General features: G+C 35.7%; 1 protein-coding gene across 1 annotated transcript in view; it reads right to left on the bottom strand.

The window, feature by feature from the left end:
• Positions 1-16,411, bottom strand: part of LOC124640109 — a 72,425-nt gene that overhangs the window by 35,255 nt on the left and 20,759 nt on the right. Inside the window, exons 2-3 of the mRNA XM_047177761.1 lie at positions 15,566-15,613; positions 11,438-11,511 (exon numbers count right to left, since the gene is read on the bottom strand). Of these exons, the coding sequence (XP_047033717.1) occupies positions 11,438-11,511; positions 15,566-15,613 (122 nt within the window). The remainder of the gene's footprint in view (positions 1-11,437; positions 11,512-15,565; positions 15,614-16,411) is intronic.

The raw sequence follows: 16,411 nt of genomic DNA, 5'->3' as shown, positions 1-16,411 counted from the left end.
TGTCACCAAAAAGTATTTATTCCAAATCATTCTACAATCTGTCACATTCAAATTTCTAACTAAAATCGATAGTTTTAAATAACGCCACGTGCATTCAAAATTGGAAGTTCGTTATTAATATGAAATTAGTTAGCGTCGGCGCCGCGGGGTGGCACCACCTGTCTGTAATGAGAGGCTCGATGGCTCATAAATTACTTGGCGAGTAGTCGAGGGTTTGAGGACACTTTGTACAAAATGCTGACATTCTCAATAGGTACCTTGTGACGTGTGATGTATTTCTATTTAGGTATCGGAACTTTGGGTTTTGTATCCTACGTTAAATAATAAATGATTTAAGAAATATGTGTTAGTTTTACTCTAAGATAATAGAAAAAAACATTATATGTACATCGTGGCAGAAGCCAGTATACAATATAATTATAAATTAAAAGAGAAAATTGAAAATATTAAGATCGGCTCCAGTCGAAAAACCTATCGTTAAATTAGTAAAAAAATAATTGGTGGAATCGATCGAAATAAGTATTAGCTAGCTGGCTTACAAACTTTTCTTCTCAATAAGTACTTACTACAAATTAAACCCAAAACATATTTCACTAACACAAACTTTTTACCTATTTAGGTCACGTATTTAAGCTGAAGTATCCGACCCACCAAACTCGAACAAAACCTAGTTGAAAACCCAAACATTAGGTACAAAACCCTCGACCTTGACGGGAGTCTCGGAAAATATTCTAATTGGAAAACTTAGGGCCACGCGTCATTCCAGTTAATGCACCATCATTCGACCCTTACAAACACGTAAAGAATTTTAATGAGTTTTAATTAGTCTACCTTAACTTGACAAATAACGCCTATTCCGAAGTAATTTGAGTATGTCGCCCTTTGAGGAGTGATTAATCGTTTTTCCTGTTGCTTGGTTTTGGAGAAGTTTATTAATTGGTTAATAATTTTGGAGTTTGAGGCGGATTTTCTTCGTAATATATGGGTTGAAGGATTGTCGGTTAGCGTGCTTACAAATGCTTATTTAGCATTTATAAATGATAAAATAACTTTGTCTGTCTGTCGCGTTTTAACGTCAACAATACTAAGGTAAAATATTATTTCAATTATAGGAACACGAGCCTGAGAAATAACATATGCTACTTTTTATCCGATTACGGGAAGAAGTTCCCTCAGGACGCAGGTGGAAATGCGTCAAACAGGTAGTACTGCATAATTATCATTAATAATACGTTCTGTTGCACATTGAAGATATCTTAAAAAGCTTGTGTACCGTCATTATTAAAGGTATACCTCCAATATCCTCCATCTTAACAATAACCAAACATTTTACCACTTCAAAATGCCTAAGAGTGCTCAAAAAATATACAAACATGAAGAAACATCACATCTCTATATTTGATCACGCCTTTGAGCCGCGGGCAGTGTCTGAGAGCGGAGTGTCGAGTGTCGGAGAGTGCCGACACCGCCCCCCTCGCTTTAACGAGCGTTTGGCGTGTCTGAGGGAACTTGAGAGCTATTGCTGTGAATTGCTCGAGACGCTCATAACCCCTGATGGTTTATGGTATGGCGTTTTATATGGAAGATGTTTTCGTACTGTTATTTAAGTAATTGTTGTATAAATGTGTTTAAAATAACTAATGTTATAGTGACTGGCCATTGTTAATGGTACTTGTACAAGTAGCTTGAGAATAAGGTGATTAGGAATAGGCTTTATTTTGATGTATGTACGTTATTATTCTGTGGCACATATACGAGTAACGGCCGGTTCACACATGTCTCCGTTTTACTGTTCCGTTTTATCGTGTACGTTTTTTTTCGTCGATGGCGTATGTAGTTGTATGAGTGACTTCACACATGGCACAGTATTCTGTATACAACTAGAGTAAACTCACCAGTAACTGGCCACTTAAGGACAGCGAGTTGTTCATTTAAGTGCCATGGAGAAATGTGTCCAGAAATTAATATTCTTGTATCAACTTTAGTTAAAGCAAGTATCCATTTATCGTTATTAGTGAGTAAAAAATGAAACAACATAGAATTATGTAGTAATATTTTAACAGAATGAAAAAGTAGTATTTTTTAGTAGTAACTGGCCATTTAAAATTAGATATTAGCCACCATAATACCAATAACTGGCCATGCAAAAATAATATTTAAAATCAATTAAAATATATAGAATAAAGCAACTATATTAGAAATTAAAAACTTAAAAAACATAATAAAACAAATTCTAACAAGGTGGTTCTTAATTCGTAAAAAAAACTACAACTTAGCTTAATTTAATGAGATCAGTATACCACAGTTCGTTTGCACTTAAATCATAGTATGGTAACGAGGAACTTATCATTTGTAGTTATTGACGTGCTTAAATTAATTAATTACATCATCATCATCATCAGATGTAGAGTAATCTCTCTCTTTGTAACAATTATGGCACAAAAAAGAATCACATTCAGCCTCAGGAATATGAATCCTGTGAGACAATGGTATTCTCATGAAATTGTTTGTTACAGAGCCTACATAGGATCACCCTTCTTGTTATTAGATTCAAACAATAGTCACAACAAGTAACACATCGGTTTTTCTTATTTTCCAACAGTTTCTTGGACTCGTCTTGACTATTTATAATTTTGTTAGTAGCAGTCTTTTTTGTTTTATTCTTTAGTTTTTTATTTGGTACATCATTCTCTTTTTGACTTTTTTTCTCTTCTCGTAATCTCTTCCTTTCTTCTTTTGCGGCATCTTCTTCTTGCTTTTTTTAATTGTTTTTCTCTTATCTTGTCAACATATTGATTGGATGTTTCGCTCAATTTGGCGCTTTCGTTGTCGTTTGGGAAAATCGGGCAACTTTTGTTTCAGGTATTCAGGTATTTTGTTTCAGGTAGGGGAAAATTTACAAGAGTATTGTCAGACCTGCTGTCTTGTATGGATCAGAGTGCTGGCCCACAAAAGCGACGAATGAAAGACAATTGCATGCGGCAGAGATGAGAATGTTAAGAGGTACATATGTGTGGTGTTACGCAAATGGATAGAGTGAGGAATGAGTATATAAGAGGAAGTTTGAAAGTAGCGCCGGTATCAGAAAAACTGCGTGGAAACCGGCTGTCATGGTATGGGCATGTGATGCGGAGGAATGAGAATCATGTTGTGAGGAACATGATGAGTATGAATGTGGACGGATATAGTGGAAAAGGAAGACCAAAGAAACGATGGATGGATTGTGTGAAAGTAGAAAGAATGTTACTTGTGAGATGACGGCAGATAGAAGAGTATGGAAGGAGAAAACATGCTGCGCCGACCCCAAATAAAATTGGGATAAGGGCAGGATTATAATGATTTTGTTTCAGGTATTCCGAGAAAGGTATATTTGAGACAACAGAAATTGTTTTATTTGGATTGGATACCTTCATTGTTTTCAATAAATTTGATAGCATTTTCTATTGCCTCTTTAGAGTATTGGCGTTTTTTTAAAGACATTTCAGAAAATCTGTCCAACAAAAAAAAATCCGTCAGTAACTGGCCACACAACTATCAGTAATTGGCCACCCATGCCAGTTACTGATAAACGTGTATATTTTTATCTGGATTTTTTTTACACGATAGTGTGCCTTATACTCATTCTAAATATGTTTATTTTTTCGTAAAATTCGGACATTAGCGTATAATTCAGTAACTGGCATGAGTGGCCAATAAATGAAAATACACAAAAATGAAAATCAATAACTGGCCACCCAACTAATCTCGCTTTATTATAGATACTGACAGAATAAAACCTTAAAAAACGATCGCTTACCATCTATACAATACCACAAACACAATCAACTCACGTTTACTACACGAAGTATTACAAAATTCACTTTTAAATTCAATCATTACCTTAAAAAAAATTTAAGGATTTACCGTTCACGTCGGAACTCGTACGCGTGCTGTCACAAAATGACCGATATTTTTGGCGCTAGTGTTCATAGAGGAAAAAACTGTCACTATAATGAAAGCTAGTTGAGTAGGTAATACTAAAAATAAATAATAGATGGCGTTCTATGAGAATAGTTCTTAATTTATGCAGTCAAAGTGAATAGTGGCTAATAATTGAAAGTGGCCAGTTATACCTCGGTTTACCCTACATACGCCATCGACGAAAAAAAAACGTACACGATAAAACGGGACAGTAAAACGGAGACATGTGTGAACCGGCCGTAAGTATGAAGAGTGGTATTAGTAGTCTCAACATGAAAGAAACAAAGGAAGACCCCTGGAATTAATAAGTACTAGTTGTACGTACGTAAGTACTAACTTATTAATTCCATGGGAACACCACGTGGATATAAAAATTATCCTTATTTTGTAAAGTTAAAAAAAACTTAAAAAGACAGTACCTACTTTGATTTTAACGCACATTGAAATAATTATAATATTTACTCATTAACGATCATTACACTTCATTGCAAAATAACATACTCACTTAAATAAAAAACAGACAGAACATAGAGCGGCGCCATTTTCCCGAGGTACACTCATAAGAGAGAGCTCAGCGATATATCAGCGCGGAACTACGCACTTTACGCGAGTCATTACTTTTATTTTGTGTAACGTACGCGAATAAAACACGACTCTACACTGCCGAGTAGGAGAAACTGGTCAGTTACGTTTTCTTGTCAGGTGAAAGAACTGTTTTGCATACAACTATAATTTTGACACTTTTCTCAGATATTTCTGACAACCGCGTGCTTACCGTAAAGGTACTTTATGAATGCTTACCGAAGATTACAACCGCACACGGCACGATTGCATTAAATTGATCGCAGCTGCACAATTGGTTAGTATGTATTTATTTACATAAAAAAAGTTTGGGTTCGAAGCGGCAACATCATCAGATATCAATTGTTTTCATGAAGTCACAGCATGAGCTGTCATGGCAGTCGCAGACGGCAGCTTAGATTCAAAAAGTACCTTAAGTCATGTAGGATACTATTTTCAAGTCATCAAAGTTTTTGCCCCGACATTTGTGCCCCCAGGTGTAACATAGAGAAACGCCGATCAAACCAAGTACACTAAATATCTGAACAGTTTCAAATACTCTAGTCTGTAGGGAGATCGAATTGATCTCTACCCACACTGGGTTCAGTCAAATTTTGAGTTATTGTAGAAAGTTTGTTCTCAAGACCATTTTAGTTGCTCAACTATTGTGAAAGTTCTTCTTACTGTTTTATTTATATACTGTCAAGAATCATATCTGTAGTAATATTATAAAGCAGAAGAGTTTTTCGATTGCGAAAGCGCTCATCTTACGTAACTACTGGTACGATTTGAAGCGTTAATTAAATAACTAATTAAGGAGACAAGTGAAACCGCTGGCTGTCTTTACTAAGATAAAAAATCAATCTTAGATAACAAAGTTTTAAGAAAACTAAGGTAATTCTTCACAAGGCTAAAATACTGACCGTAGCACACATGCTATGTATACCAAAATCATCTTTCAACCAACTCGCTTTTACCACAAAAATTCAAAATTCCACACACAAAAATACAAAAAACACCAAAAATCAAATCATATCAGGTATTTTCCCTCACGGCTCGCTCCACACGGGTCGATTTTCATTACCCGACCGAAAGAGTTTAAATCGCATTTGCTAGCGGATCGTATTCGTTGTACTCGCAAACCAGATATCGCATCCACAACGGAAAGATTACCGAGGAAACCTCCCGTGTAAACTGATTCTGAAGAAATGGTGTGCAAGATATAAGAGGTAGCGATTTGGGGTAAAGGATATTGTGTGTGTAATGTTATCTTACCATTATCTTGTACATACATAGTGGACTATATTCATGTCTCAAACACATTTGAAGAAAATAAGAATGAATTCGTTTTCTTTTATCTTGTACTGCTTAATGTCAATAATTCTGATAAGTACTTTAAGTTCTTACTAGCAGTTAACCGCAGTTCCACTCACGTCTCATAGAAAATACTTCATGTAAGCAATTAAAAAGCAACCACCATAGCCTTCCTCGGTAAATGGGCTATCGAACTCGGAAAAGTTTTTCAGATCTGTTAAATAATATCAGAAATTGGGGCGTTCAGACAAACAAATAAAGAATCTCTTCGACTTTATAATTTAAGATTTATTATCATTATCTCTTCATATCTTTTCAGTAAATTTTCTTACATCAAAACTACCTTACTCCCAAATCGCTTCCTCCCCTACCTTACCCCACCACCTCACTGGAAGTTATTATAACTTTTGTCGCAATAATCTCGGCTGCGCGCTGCACCTAACTCGTTTACCTAAGCGAATGAAGCGAGGAATTCTCTTACTGTCGTATATATTGACGGTTTATTGAATATGTTTTTGTTTGTTTGTGCGGTAAAAACGGCAATGGACGTTGTTTGGCGAATGTTGGTGAATTAGGCATTTTACTTGAAAATGCATATAACCCGGTACCTAGTTGTTAGGATCCCTATACGATCATAAAAACTATAACCATAAAGTCAAAGACGGGATAAATTCAATACCTACTATTTTCCACTAAAGCTGGCTGCTTTGTACAGCCATATAAAAATCTAGCCTATGTTTTTTCTAGATGAATTGGCTATCTCACACAGAAATGTATTTTTTTTATCGTTTTAGTAGTTTCAAATTAGCGCGTTCAAACTACAAAACTCCCTAGCTTAAATATCCAAAATCCAAGATATTCTCCTAACTATTATTCAGAAACCACTAAACCTGAATGGTTTTTGAAAAATGTTTTGTAAACCAATAAACTGTGTGCAAGATTACCATATAAAGTACTTCGCATGTCGGATGAGCTGGCCGTCGCACGTGGGCGGAGAAAACGCTGTTAATCATACATTTATGTATTCAGCTTTAATGACATACAAAAACGTTTATAATCGGAGGAGATTGCAGGAAGAAAATACGTCTTTGAATAAGTATATATGGACGGTCATCAGAAGTTGTCTAACGCTGAAACGCTACTCAATTTTAAATCACACTTTTGTTAATTACTACGACAGATAGACTTTGAGAATGACTTAGTTAAGTAATTTTGAGTATTTTGAAGTAAATTAAACAAACTGTAGGTAAAACTTGCGTACTGGTAGCGCAGACTATGCTTAAAAAATATTTTTATGAAGTGCAGCATATATGTACGTAAATACGACGCGTACATATAAAGTTATAATTACATTAAACTTTCACATAACTCTAATGGAGTAGAAAATTTTATACGATGCGAAAGTGTACTTAAATAATAAAAAAAAAACATAACAAAATTATTTATCATAAAACTTCTCAAATAAACATAAATACCCAACCTTCGACTCTCAATAAAGACACCTATTAGCGTCACAAATAAATAAAAACATCCCCACCAACAAATATAACTTAACTTTTACGAGAATAACATTGACAAACAGGCTTCGAAAAATATATTCGCATAAAAAGAGATCTAAATTACGAAGTCGTAACCGAACCTAAGTATATTCCGACTTCGTTTCGTAACCTGCCTACGGCGTCGTAGGCGTCGTCGTAGCGCTCGGCGTAGCTCGTAGCCGCGTCTACGAACCGATCGTAGCAACGTTTTATCATATTTGAGTGACGTTTGTAAGCCCCCGAACTGTCGTAAGCCGTCGCCGATATTGGGGTAAGGTCGGTAGAATGATGACGACATTTTCTACTTACATACAAATTACTCTGGTTTGACAATGGAGGGATACTGACCTCATTTTTGGGTGGCTATATTGTGTCCCGAGGGTGGATGTTTTTCAAGGGTAAGGAGTTCAAGGTTCAAGGTCTATGTGTTTTCTACACGTGTAGATCATAGATAACGAAGCCAGAATAACAAAAAAAACTTTTTGTTAAAGGTCTGACTTGTTATGTTGAGCAACTTTGTTTAAATGAATAAAGTTTTCATACACTAAAATTATTATGTTACGAAAATCACATCATTATAAAAGATACGCTGACTCATGCTTGACTTTACTCTATTACACTTTATCCTATAACGTTATCATTCAGTAACACAGCGAAGCTACTTTTCGCGGAACAATTTTTCTTTCATATATAAAGAAATCGCGCAATAAAGCGAACTATATAAGACTTTCTACAAGACTTCAAAGGAAATATTCTTTCAATTTCAAAGTACGGAGAACGGGGTTACAGTAGGGCCAGGTTTGTTTGGAAGCAATCTCTGCAGTGCAGGGAAATGCAACAATACCGCACAAATTCATAATATTGCAGTTTCCACGAGAAAACAGAAGACGGTTGCGCTTTTTACAAACGGTGGAACTACTTGGCTTGGTCGTAGTTTGAAAGTTTTAGCTTTTATGGGGCTTCATTCATATAATATTGTTATTTTTTCTTTTCTTTCTATTTTATCTACGATTGCCAACAGTAACATACAAAGATGCGAATAGAAAACCTCCTTTTTGGGAAGTCAGGTTATAAAAATTCTGAGAGCTAAAAAAACCCACTTCTTGCGTCGCTACGATCGAACAAGATAACATAGGCTAAATATAATATTATATGTATACTATTTCTCAAAACATTACTAACAGACAAAACTTCATTATAAACACATCCAACTACAACTTGCCACTTATTCGGGGAATTCTGTCTAACTTTCGAGTTCCTATTGGAGTCTCAGTAACATTTCTACGTGTAAGTCGAATTTGTTACTTGTTATAGTAACAGCGACATTTTGTTGTTACCAGCACTTTTCTCACAGACGACAAACAAGATTCTTTATTAATATTATTTAGGTATATCGCCAATTCGGCGAAAAACTTCGCCCGACACGAAGATAAAGAAATCCATATTTAATAAGGACTATGCGTTATAGTCGTTTGTGTAAATTAAACTGTATGACTATGGTAATAAGGTTATGTTTTCATTGGAGCTCGAAGTGTAAGTCTATTCTTTCAACGTTCGCTGAGACGGCATAATGTCGAAAAGTTTTATTTTATTGAAATACTTATGCACTGTTGACGATAGTGTGCATTTTGGGATATTTTGTTATATTTGTTTTGATATAATTAATTTTCTTTACGAAGGTATTAAGGAAAAATCCATAGGTATCTTGGATTCCGGCGGTATACTTACAATCGACGACCGACGGAAGCTATTACCATATGTTAACTTTTAGCTATATGTAATAACATAATATTTAAAGTCTGAAGACGATTTGCAAAAGCCACGAACAGCAAACTACTACCTATTCTGTCTAATCGAGTGGCAACTAATAAGCTACCATATTAATTAAACATATAAAAATATTAAGTAGTAGTAAAAAAATCGCTCCTCTAATATTCGTACTTATTGTTGGAAAGTTTAAAGGTCGATTGTATTGAATAACTTTAGTTATTTACTCTGAACTTTAAGTACATAAGCGGATTTAACGATTCCGCTTCAAGTTTTTGTCGGTTTTAATTTATTATTTACTGCGAAAATTAAGCTTATGAGCTTAAAGTCTCTGGTTGACGAATGGTGTTCCAGGGGACCTAATTACGCGGAGTTTTAAGAGACAGAAAATATGAAAACTAGATAATATAGCTGTATCGAGCGGTAAATAATTTCCAGAAGCGGATAAAAAGTAGCTTATCCTATGTCCCTTCTCAGGCTCTATACGATCTGTGTATGTTTCTTTAAAATTGGATCACAGATTTTGGAAAATAGTTTGAAAGTTTTTGTAACAATAAGGCTTCTATTTTTTCTATATTTCTCATCATCATCATCATCATCATCATCATCAGCCCATCGCAGTCCACTGCTGGACATAGGCCTCTCCAAGTGCACGCCACTGAGATCTATTTTCGGCTTCTATATTTCTCACTCACCATTTTATTTTCATCAATAATATAGAAACGTGTAGTGAAGGTACAGCAAATTGATCGAGCCTTTCTGTTTGGCACACAACATAAGTTGGTAGTTTATCGGAGAATAGGCGATGCAAACAATTGGATAAGGCGCCTGATTGTTACCCAACTCGACAGGTGAATGGATCGGCCCTTGCTCAACACCGGTAAATATGGTGCAAAATGTGAGATGTAGCTTCATTACACCCTATTCAATTCAATTTATTTTATCTTAAAAATTACGTACCAATGTTTTTGTTGATTTGGGTTGAGAATCATTAGCATAATTACGTCCTTGAATATTGCATGGATGCAAATCAACAGCTTGTATAAGAGTGCCATAACTTGTGAACGTGGGAATTACGTAGTCTATATAGTGCAACTAAATACAATTTCCTCTAAAATTCTGTAACACTGTAATATTTGTTACTAATTCCTGTAGCAAACAACTTTTCAACTTATAAATATTAACTTATATCCCAACAACGCATGACGCAATGACGACTGAAACCACGCGACTGATTTTTGCCGCTCTAAGATAGATTGACGTCCTTCTTCTTCTTTCGTGTCGACGACATGTCTCATAGTGAGACTACACTTTGTCAGCCCACAGCGAGAGCACGGCCGGATGCGCTCATGAAGTCCTGCCGCGAGCAAGTTTCAGGGCACAGTGGACATGCGTTGACGTCATTATAAGCTACATTACTGGTACATTTCTTAAAAAACCTTAAAACCGTTGAAGCGTGATTGAAGATTCAGATTTACTTATGATATTTAATTGGCTAATGTATCGTTTTCTTTATCGTTAGAGGCCTGCCTCATTAAGACGCCAATGGCGACGTCGCCGGCTATGTATCCAAGCAGTGAATATTGAAATGTATGGTACCCAATTAACTTGGCGACGGTTTGGAAACGTCGCCAAGTGTCGTCGATTTCTTTTACGAACTGACTATCGAGACGCCATGGCTACTCGACTTGGCGACCATTGGACGCCAGAAATAGCCAAACCTGCGACGCTGGCGACGTCGCCATGGCGTCTTAATGAGGCAGCGCTCTTATCCGCTTTTCGCTTAACAAACAGACCAACACATTCACACTCACACATATCGAACACCGTCGTAAATACCGAGACCGATTACACTCGGCAAGTTTCTTAATCAACAAATAGAACGTTGCTGTAAGTTGTACATAAAATAGAGAGGTATATCGAGGTAGACTGTGATATTGTACATTTAATGTATATGATTTACTGGCTGTTTCCCACGATTCCACGGACGATGCAAAGCTGTTGTTTGATGCTTCGTTGCTTTCTTTAAAATAATTTGGTAGCGAAATGATACATTTTTGTCCGTTTGATGTACTATCCTATAAATGACAGCGGTCAAAATTCGAACAAAAGCTTAAGAGATCCGTTATTAAATAAACAATTCTAAAAGTAAATTCTTTGTGATTTTGTGAAAACAATAAAAGCCGTTCCACCATTAGTAGATACATTGTCAGACTCTTACTAACTAAATCCACTACTAGAGTCACTTTAACTCTGATTAAAAAAACCGTAGTTAACTATCTTACTTCCCAGCTTACCTTAAACCAAGCCATGGTGGAGTCATCATACAGGACCACCCACTCTTCCGACCAGGAGTTCCATAGATATTTCCCTGCAACAAACACGTGTGACATTATTTGTCTGTTTGTACGAAAACAGGTAAACAGTGTCATAAGCTTTTGTATTTCAGTTCAAAGGCTGCAACTTTCAACTATTTGTTTGCTTTTTCATGCATGTGTTAAAGGCTGTATTTTTTCTACTGCATACTTTTTAACCAGCACCATAAAGTACCAAATCAATCTAATTCTCGCACCCTGATAAAATTTTCCGTGTACTTTTTGAGGCTCTAAACTGTCTGTGTACTAAATTTTATTTAAGTCAGTTTAGTAGTTCAGTAGTTTTAGCCTGAATGCGGGCCAGATAGACAGATGAGAGTACCTTTCCAATTTATGATGTTAATCAAGGATCTATTCATACGGCTCCATATACTCGTCATTAACATTACTACAGCTGAAATAGCTTAAATTTAACCCTCCTCTGCTAGTCTAGTCATTAAATAGAGCAATTCAAACTATCTCAAAACTTGTGCATAGAGAATCGAATGCGCATACTAAGAGTAACCGCACACTGCAAACTTCTAGTCTGCCGATAGTCGACCAATAGTCAATGATTGGCTAATGTTTTTTAAATAACGTCTTGTATCCAATAAAAGCTTTCAGCCGGCCTGATGCAAACTAAATTTCCGAGTACAATGTATATTCTACCATCTATCTCTACACGGATTTATGAGCCCAAACCAACTATCGGCCGATAAAAAGTTGGCAGTATGCTCCAAACTCTTGTCTCTAACTGACGTCAGCTGTATTCACGTGCTCTTTCCCTCCGTCTTCCATCTCTGTCACACGAAGGAGGTTTAATCTAGACACACGGCAGTGTGTCCGCCAAGTTCGAGCAAAAAAAGCGACACACCGGCCGTGGGTTATATTACACGAACCATTTTCTGAGTTATAGGGGGGCCAAATTCGACCCCCCTATAACTCAAAATCTATTTTATTTACGCATATCAAATTTCTAGTATCTGTTGAGACCCCCAAGTTTTAATAGAAAATTAAATACTTGATTCATTGCGTTTAGTAGGTTTATAACAAGGTGTGTGAAAACTTGCCAAGTAACATCATTAAAAAGTAACTATTTTTAACTGAGGTATGTGTATAGAACTTGGTACTTATTCAGATCTCACTTCTTTTATAGGCGAAGCATTCCCATATTATCGAACTTGGCAGTCTTTCACATTTTTGTTTTGGGTGGGATCATAATATCTCTACGGAGCTACTTAGTAGTCAAGTTACTGGCTGGCGAGCTGGTGTTTTTACTCGCATCAGCAGTTTTCGCGCCAGACAGTGTAAATGGGGGAACGTAAGTCAATACTTGGGAGCTGTGTTTTTATGTTCTTGTTATAATATAGACACACTTTTTTATATTTATTTGTATGAGTTTTGACAGTTACAAGCACAATCTCAATGGTCCAGGATAAGCTGCACGCAGGCCGGCGGCCTCCAACTGGGTCTTTTGGTAATCAAAACGGGAGACCTATGTTCTGCAGTGACATCCACTTCTATGACAAAATTAATGATGATTAAGAATGGTTCATCTAATGCTCAAATATTCTTTATATCTCTTAAGTTATTATTCTAAGACAGAAATTACATTATGTAAAGACATAATGTGAAAACATTATGTCTTTACATAATGTAATTTTGAGCTTTGGTCTATTAAACACGTTAACAAAAAAAAACCAAATTACTTAAAAATCAATAATCAAACTGTATATTTTCAAAGGCCCACTTAACTTGATTCTCTCATCCATCTCGATGCCATAAACTTTGAGTTACAACTCCGCCATTACAGTTCATATACCCTTACGAAGTGTCGTAAAGAAACTTCGCTTTATGAACGAATGAGAATTAACCCTAAAAGTAGGGTTGAACGACAATTTTGAACGGTTATTAAGTAATAAGTCAAGGGTTCGATTTTATTTGGAGACGTGGTAATAAACTTTCCATGTAAATTTTTTATGATTTTTTTCGTCTGCATACTTATTCTTAGTTTTAGTCTTCAAAATAGTAGTAAAATAAAATCATTTGATATGACATGGTAGCTTTGTACGTTGAAGTATATTATTAATTTTTATCTTTAATTTTAGCCGTTGCTACGCCCGCCTACGCCCGCTTACCGTGGAAACTACTTCACTTTCACCGAAAAAAAAGCATGTTACAACCTTCTTCGATAAACAGGCTATCTTAAACTGAAATAGTTTTTTAACTTAAGAGGATACCTCGCTGCGATGTTCATGGGCGAACTGGGTAAATGGTTGAGAGGGATAGAACTATGCGATAGCAACGTAAATAGACAGAGAGAGGAAACATGCAACCTGCTCGAAAAAAAAATAACGTAAGCGCCATACTAAGTAAAAATTTATTAAAAATTCAATTTTATGTTTCTTTAAAAACTGATTTCTGATTAATGTTTAATAAGATATTATCTACATTCTTCATTATTTTAATGTGACAGAAAGTACATGACTACGACATAAAATTCATAAAATGTTATTTTTAGAGGTAAGTTCTGATTTTTTTTCTATCGAGAAAAGTTACTTGTTTTATGTTTTTGTCTTCGGATTAATCTAGGTAATATAGTCAACAAACACATATAAAGAAAGTTAATTATTCAAATAAGTATTCTTAAAAATTGTTGACTTGAAAGTTTAGTTCATAGGGTTAGCACGTTCAAGCTAACAAATAAACTCTTTAGCTGTATAATATAAGTAGATAATGTACCGTTTTATTATGAAATATTTACATAAAAGCAGAATTACTCTCAAATTCATAATATTCTTACTTACGTCAATTTCTTACTTATACTTTCGTCAATTTATTTAAAGAGAAATTACGATCATTTTCACGTAGCTTATTTAGAAAATCAACTGTAACTTGTAGCACCCCTAGAATCCGTTTTACGTCACCTACATTCAACAACATTATTGACTGGGCTTCGAAAATGATTGAGTGACGATGTTTTTATAGAGCAGAGTTTTACGAGATCACTATAAACAAGTTGTTACGGCCCAACCAACGAAAAACAGGGTGGTTTTCCCTTTTTTTGGGTTTTTCTTAGATTTTGTGAAGGAGTTTATTGACCTCTTGTTTTTTATTGGCTAAAGTTTATCTGTGCAGAAACATTTGAAAACAAAGAAAACAAAAATAACTTTTTAATACGTTAAAATTGGGAATTGTAACATCACGCCTTCTATGTAGGTATATGATGTAACAAATATCCTAATCCTACTAATATTATAAACGCGAAAGTTTGTATATATGGATGTATGGATGTTTGTTACTCTTTCACGCAAAAACTACTGAATGGATTTTAATGAAACTTTACAATAATATAGCTTATACATCAGAATAACACATAGGCTACAATTTGTAAACATATTGTTCGAAATACTAAAGCTGCGCAGACGAAGTCGCGGGCTCCAGCTAGTAGGTATATAAACTATACTCACTATAGTTCGGCCATTCAGAGAATGCGTTCCTGACACGTCGCGATTGAACTGACGACGTAATAACATTCATTGATTATTGATATAATAATGTTGTTTTAATGCTCCTCAATTGTTAAAACGGTAAACAACCAGCAAAAATATTTTTATCGTAACTGCAACGCCATTGCAAAGTTACGTCGTCAGTTCAATCGCGACGTGTCAGGAACGCATTCTCTGAATGGCCGAACTATAGTGGTGAGATTTTAAAAATATTCCGTTAACCGTAAATATACATAGGTACCTATCTATGCCAATAAAGTGCATTTCTTGAGTGTAAAGAGTAAGGCGTCGTCCTAATTGGCAGCGATCGCGCGATGGCGCGATGCGTTTTTCATCTAAGACGTCGTCCTAATTGACAGCGATTGTAGGATGACACGATGCGTTCTCGTCGTTCGATGAGTTCAAACATACAGATTTCATCAGAGTGTCCTATTTGTCCTACTTCGCAAGTGAGATAGTGAGATCGTGAGATGAAAAACGCATCGCGCCATCGTGCGATCGCTGCCAATTAGGACGACGCCTAAACTAAACTTAGTAAACATTGTCGATGTTTTGTACTTACGTTTGTACCGCAGCATGTAGCCGCCTTTGATTTGCGTAGCGCCGTGTTCTGCAACAAAGAACATAAATTTTAGTCGTAGATATATCACGGGAACTCATACGATTTGGAATACGATTGTTAGTTTCTACAGAGTGGTTGCAATCTGTATTTTTTTCATGTGAATTTAAATTCCTCTCCACCCAAAAGTCTACTGGTAAGGAAACAAATGCGTCGAGTATCACAAATATATTAAATATATTGCAGAAAACTTGCTCTTGTTAAACCAATCAAAACATCAATACTCAAACAGCAAAAATCGCATGACTGATTCGAAAACACCACAGAAAAAACTACACATCATCAGAAATACGTAGCGAACAAACAAACAAACAACCACGCCGACCAAATAAAAGCGAAATTTAAAAGTAGCTGCGAACTGGGAATATTAACAATAGCTGTTATTTGAGGTAAACAGGAAAGTTCCGACGAGACGAACCGAGCCCGCCGTGACTCGAATACGCAATAATATTAGAGTAGATTCACATGGTTGGCGAATTTAGTGCGTGGTGAAAAATATACGACTACCACTTTATTTGTAAAAGTTTAATAAGTAGACTGACATGCATACCTAATCATAATTGCAATGTTAACATCGGTTTTAAATCGAGTGTTTTATGGGCATTTCTATGCTAGCCAGCTTTGCATGATTAGTTGCATAAAAGAAGCTAATTGTAACTGTGCATTTCAATAAAAATCTATTTAAAACATGGCGTTTATTTCTTCAAGAATTGGTCAGATATAAAAAAAATATCACCAATCACATAATTTCCTATTAACAGATAAACAGGGGGTGTAAGTGAGAGTAGG

The sequence above is a fragment of the Helicoverpa zea genome, chromosome 20 (assembly GCF_022581195.2).
Source record: "Helicoverpa zea isolate HzStark_Cry1AcR chromosome 20, ilHelZeax1.1, whole genome shotgun sequence".
Classification (NCBI taxonomy): domain Eukaryota; kingdom Metazoa; phylum Arthropoda; class Insecta; order Lepidoptera; family Noctuidae; genus Helicoverpa; species Helicoverpa zea.
This window is presented reverse-complemented; position numbering and strand designations above follow the sequence as displayed.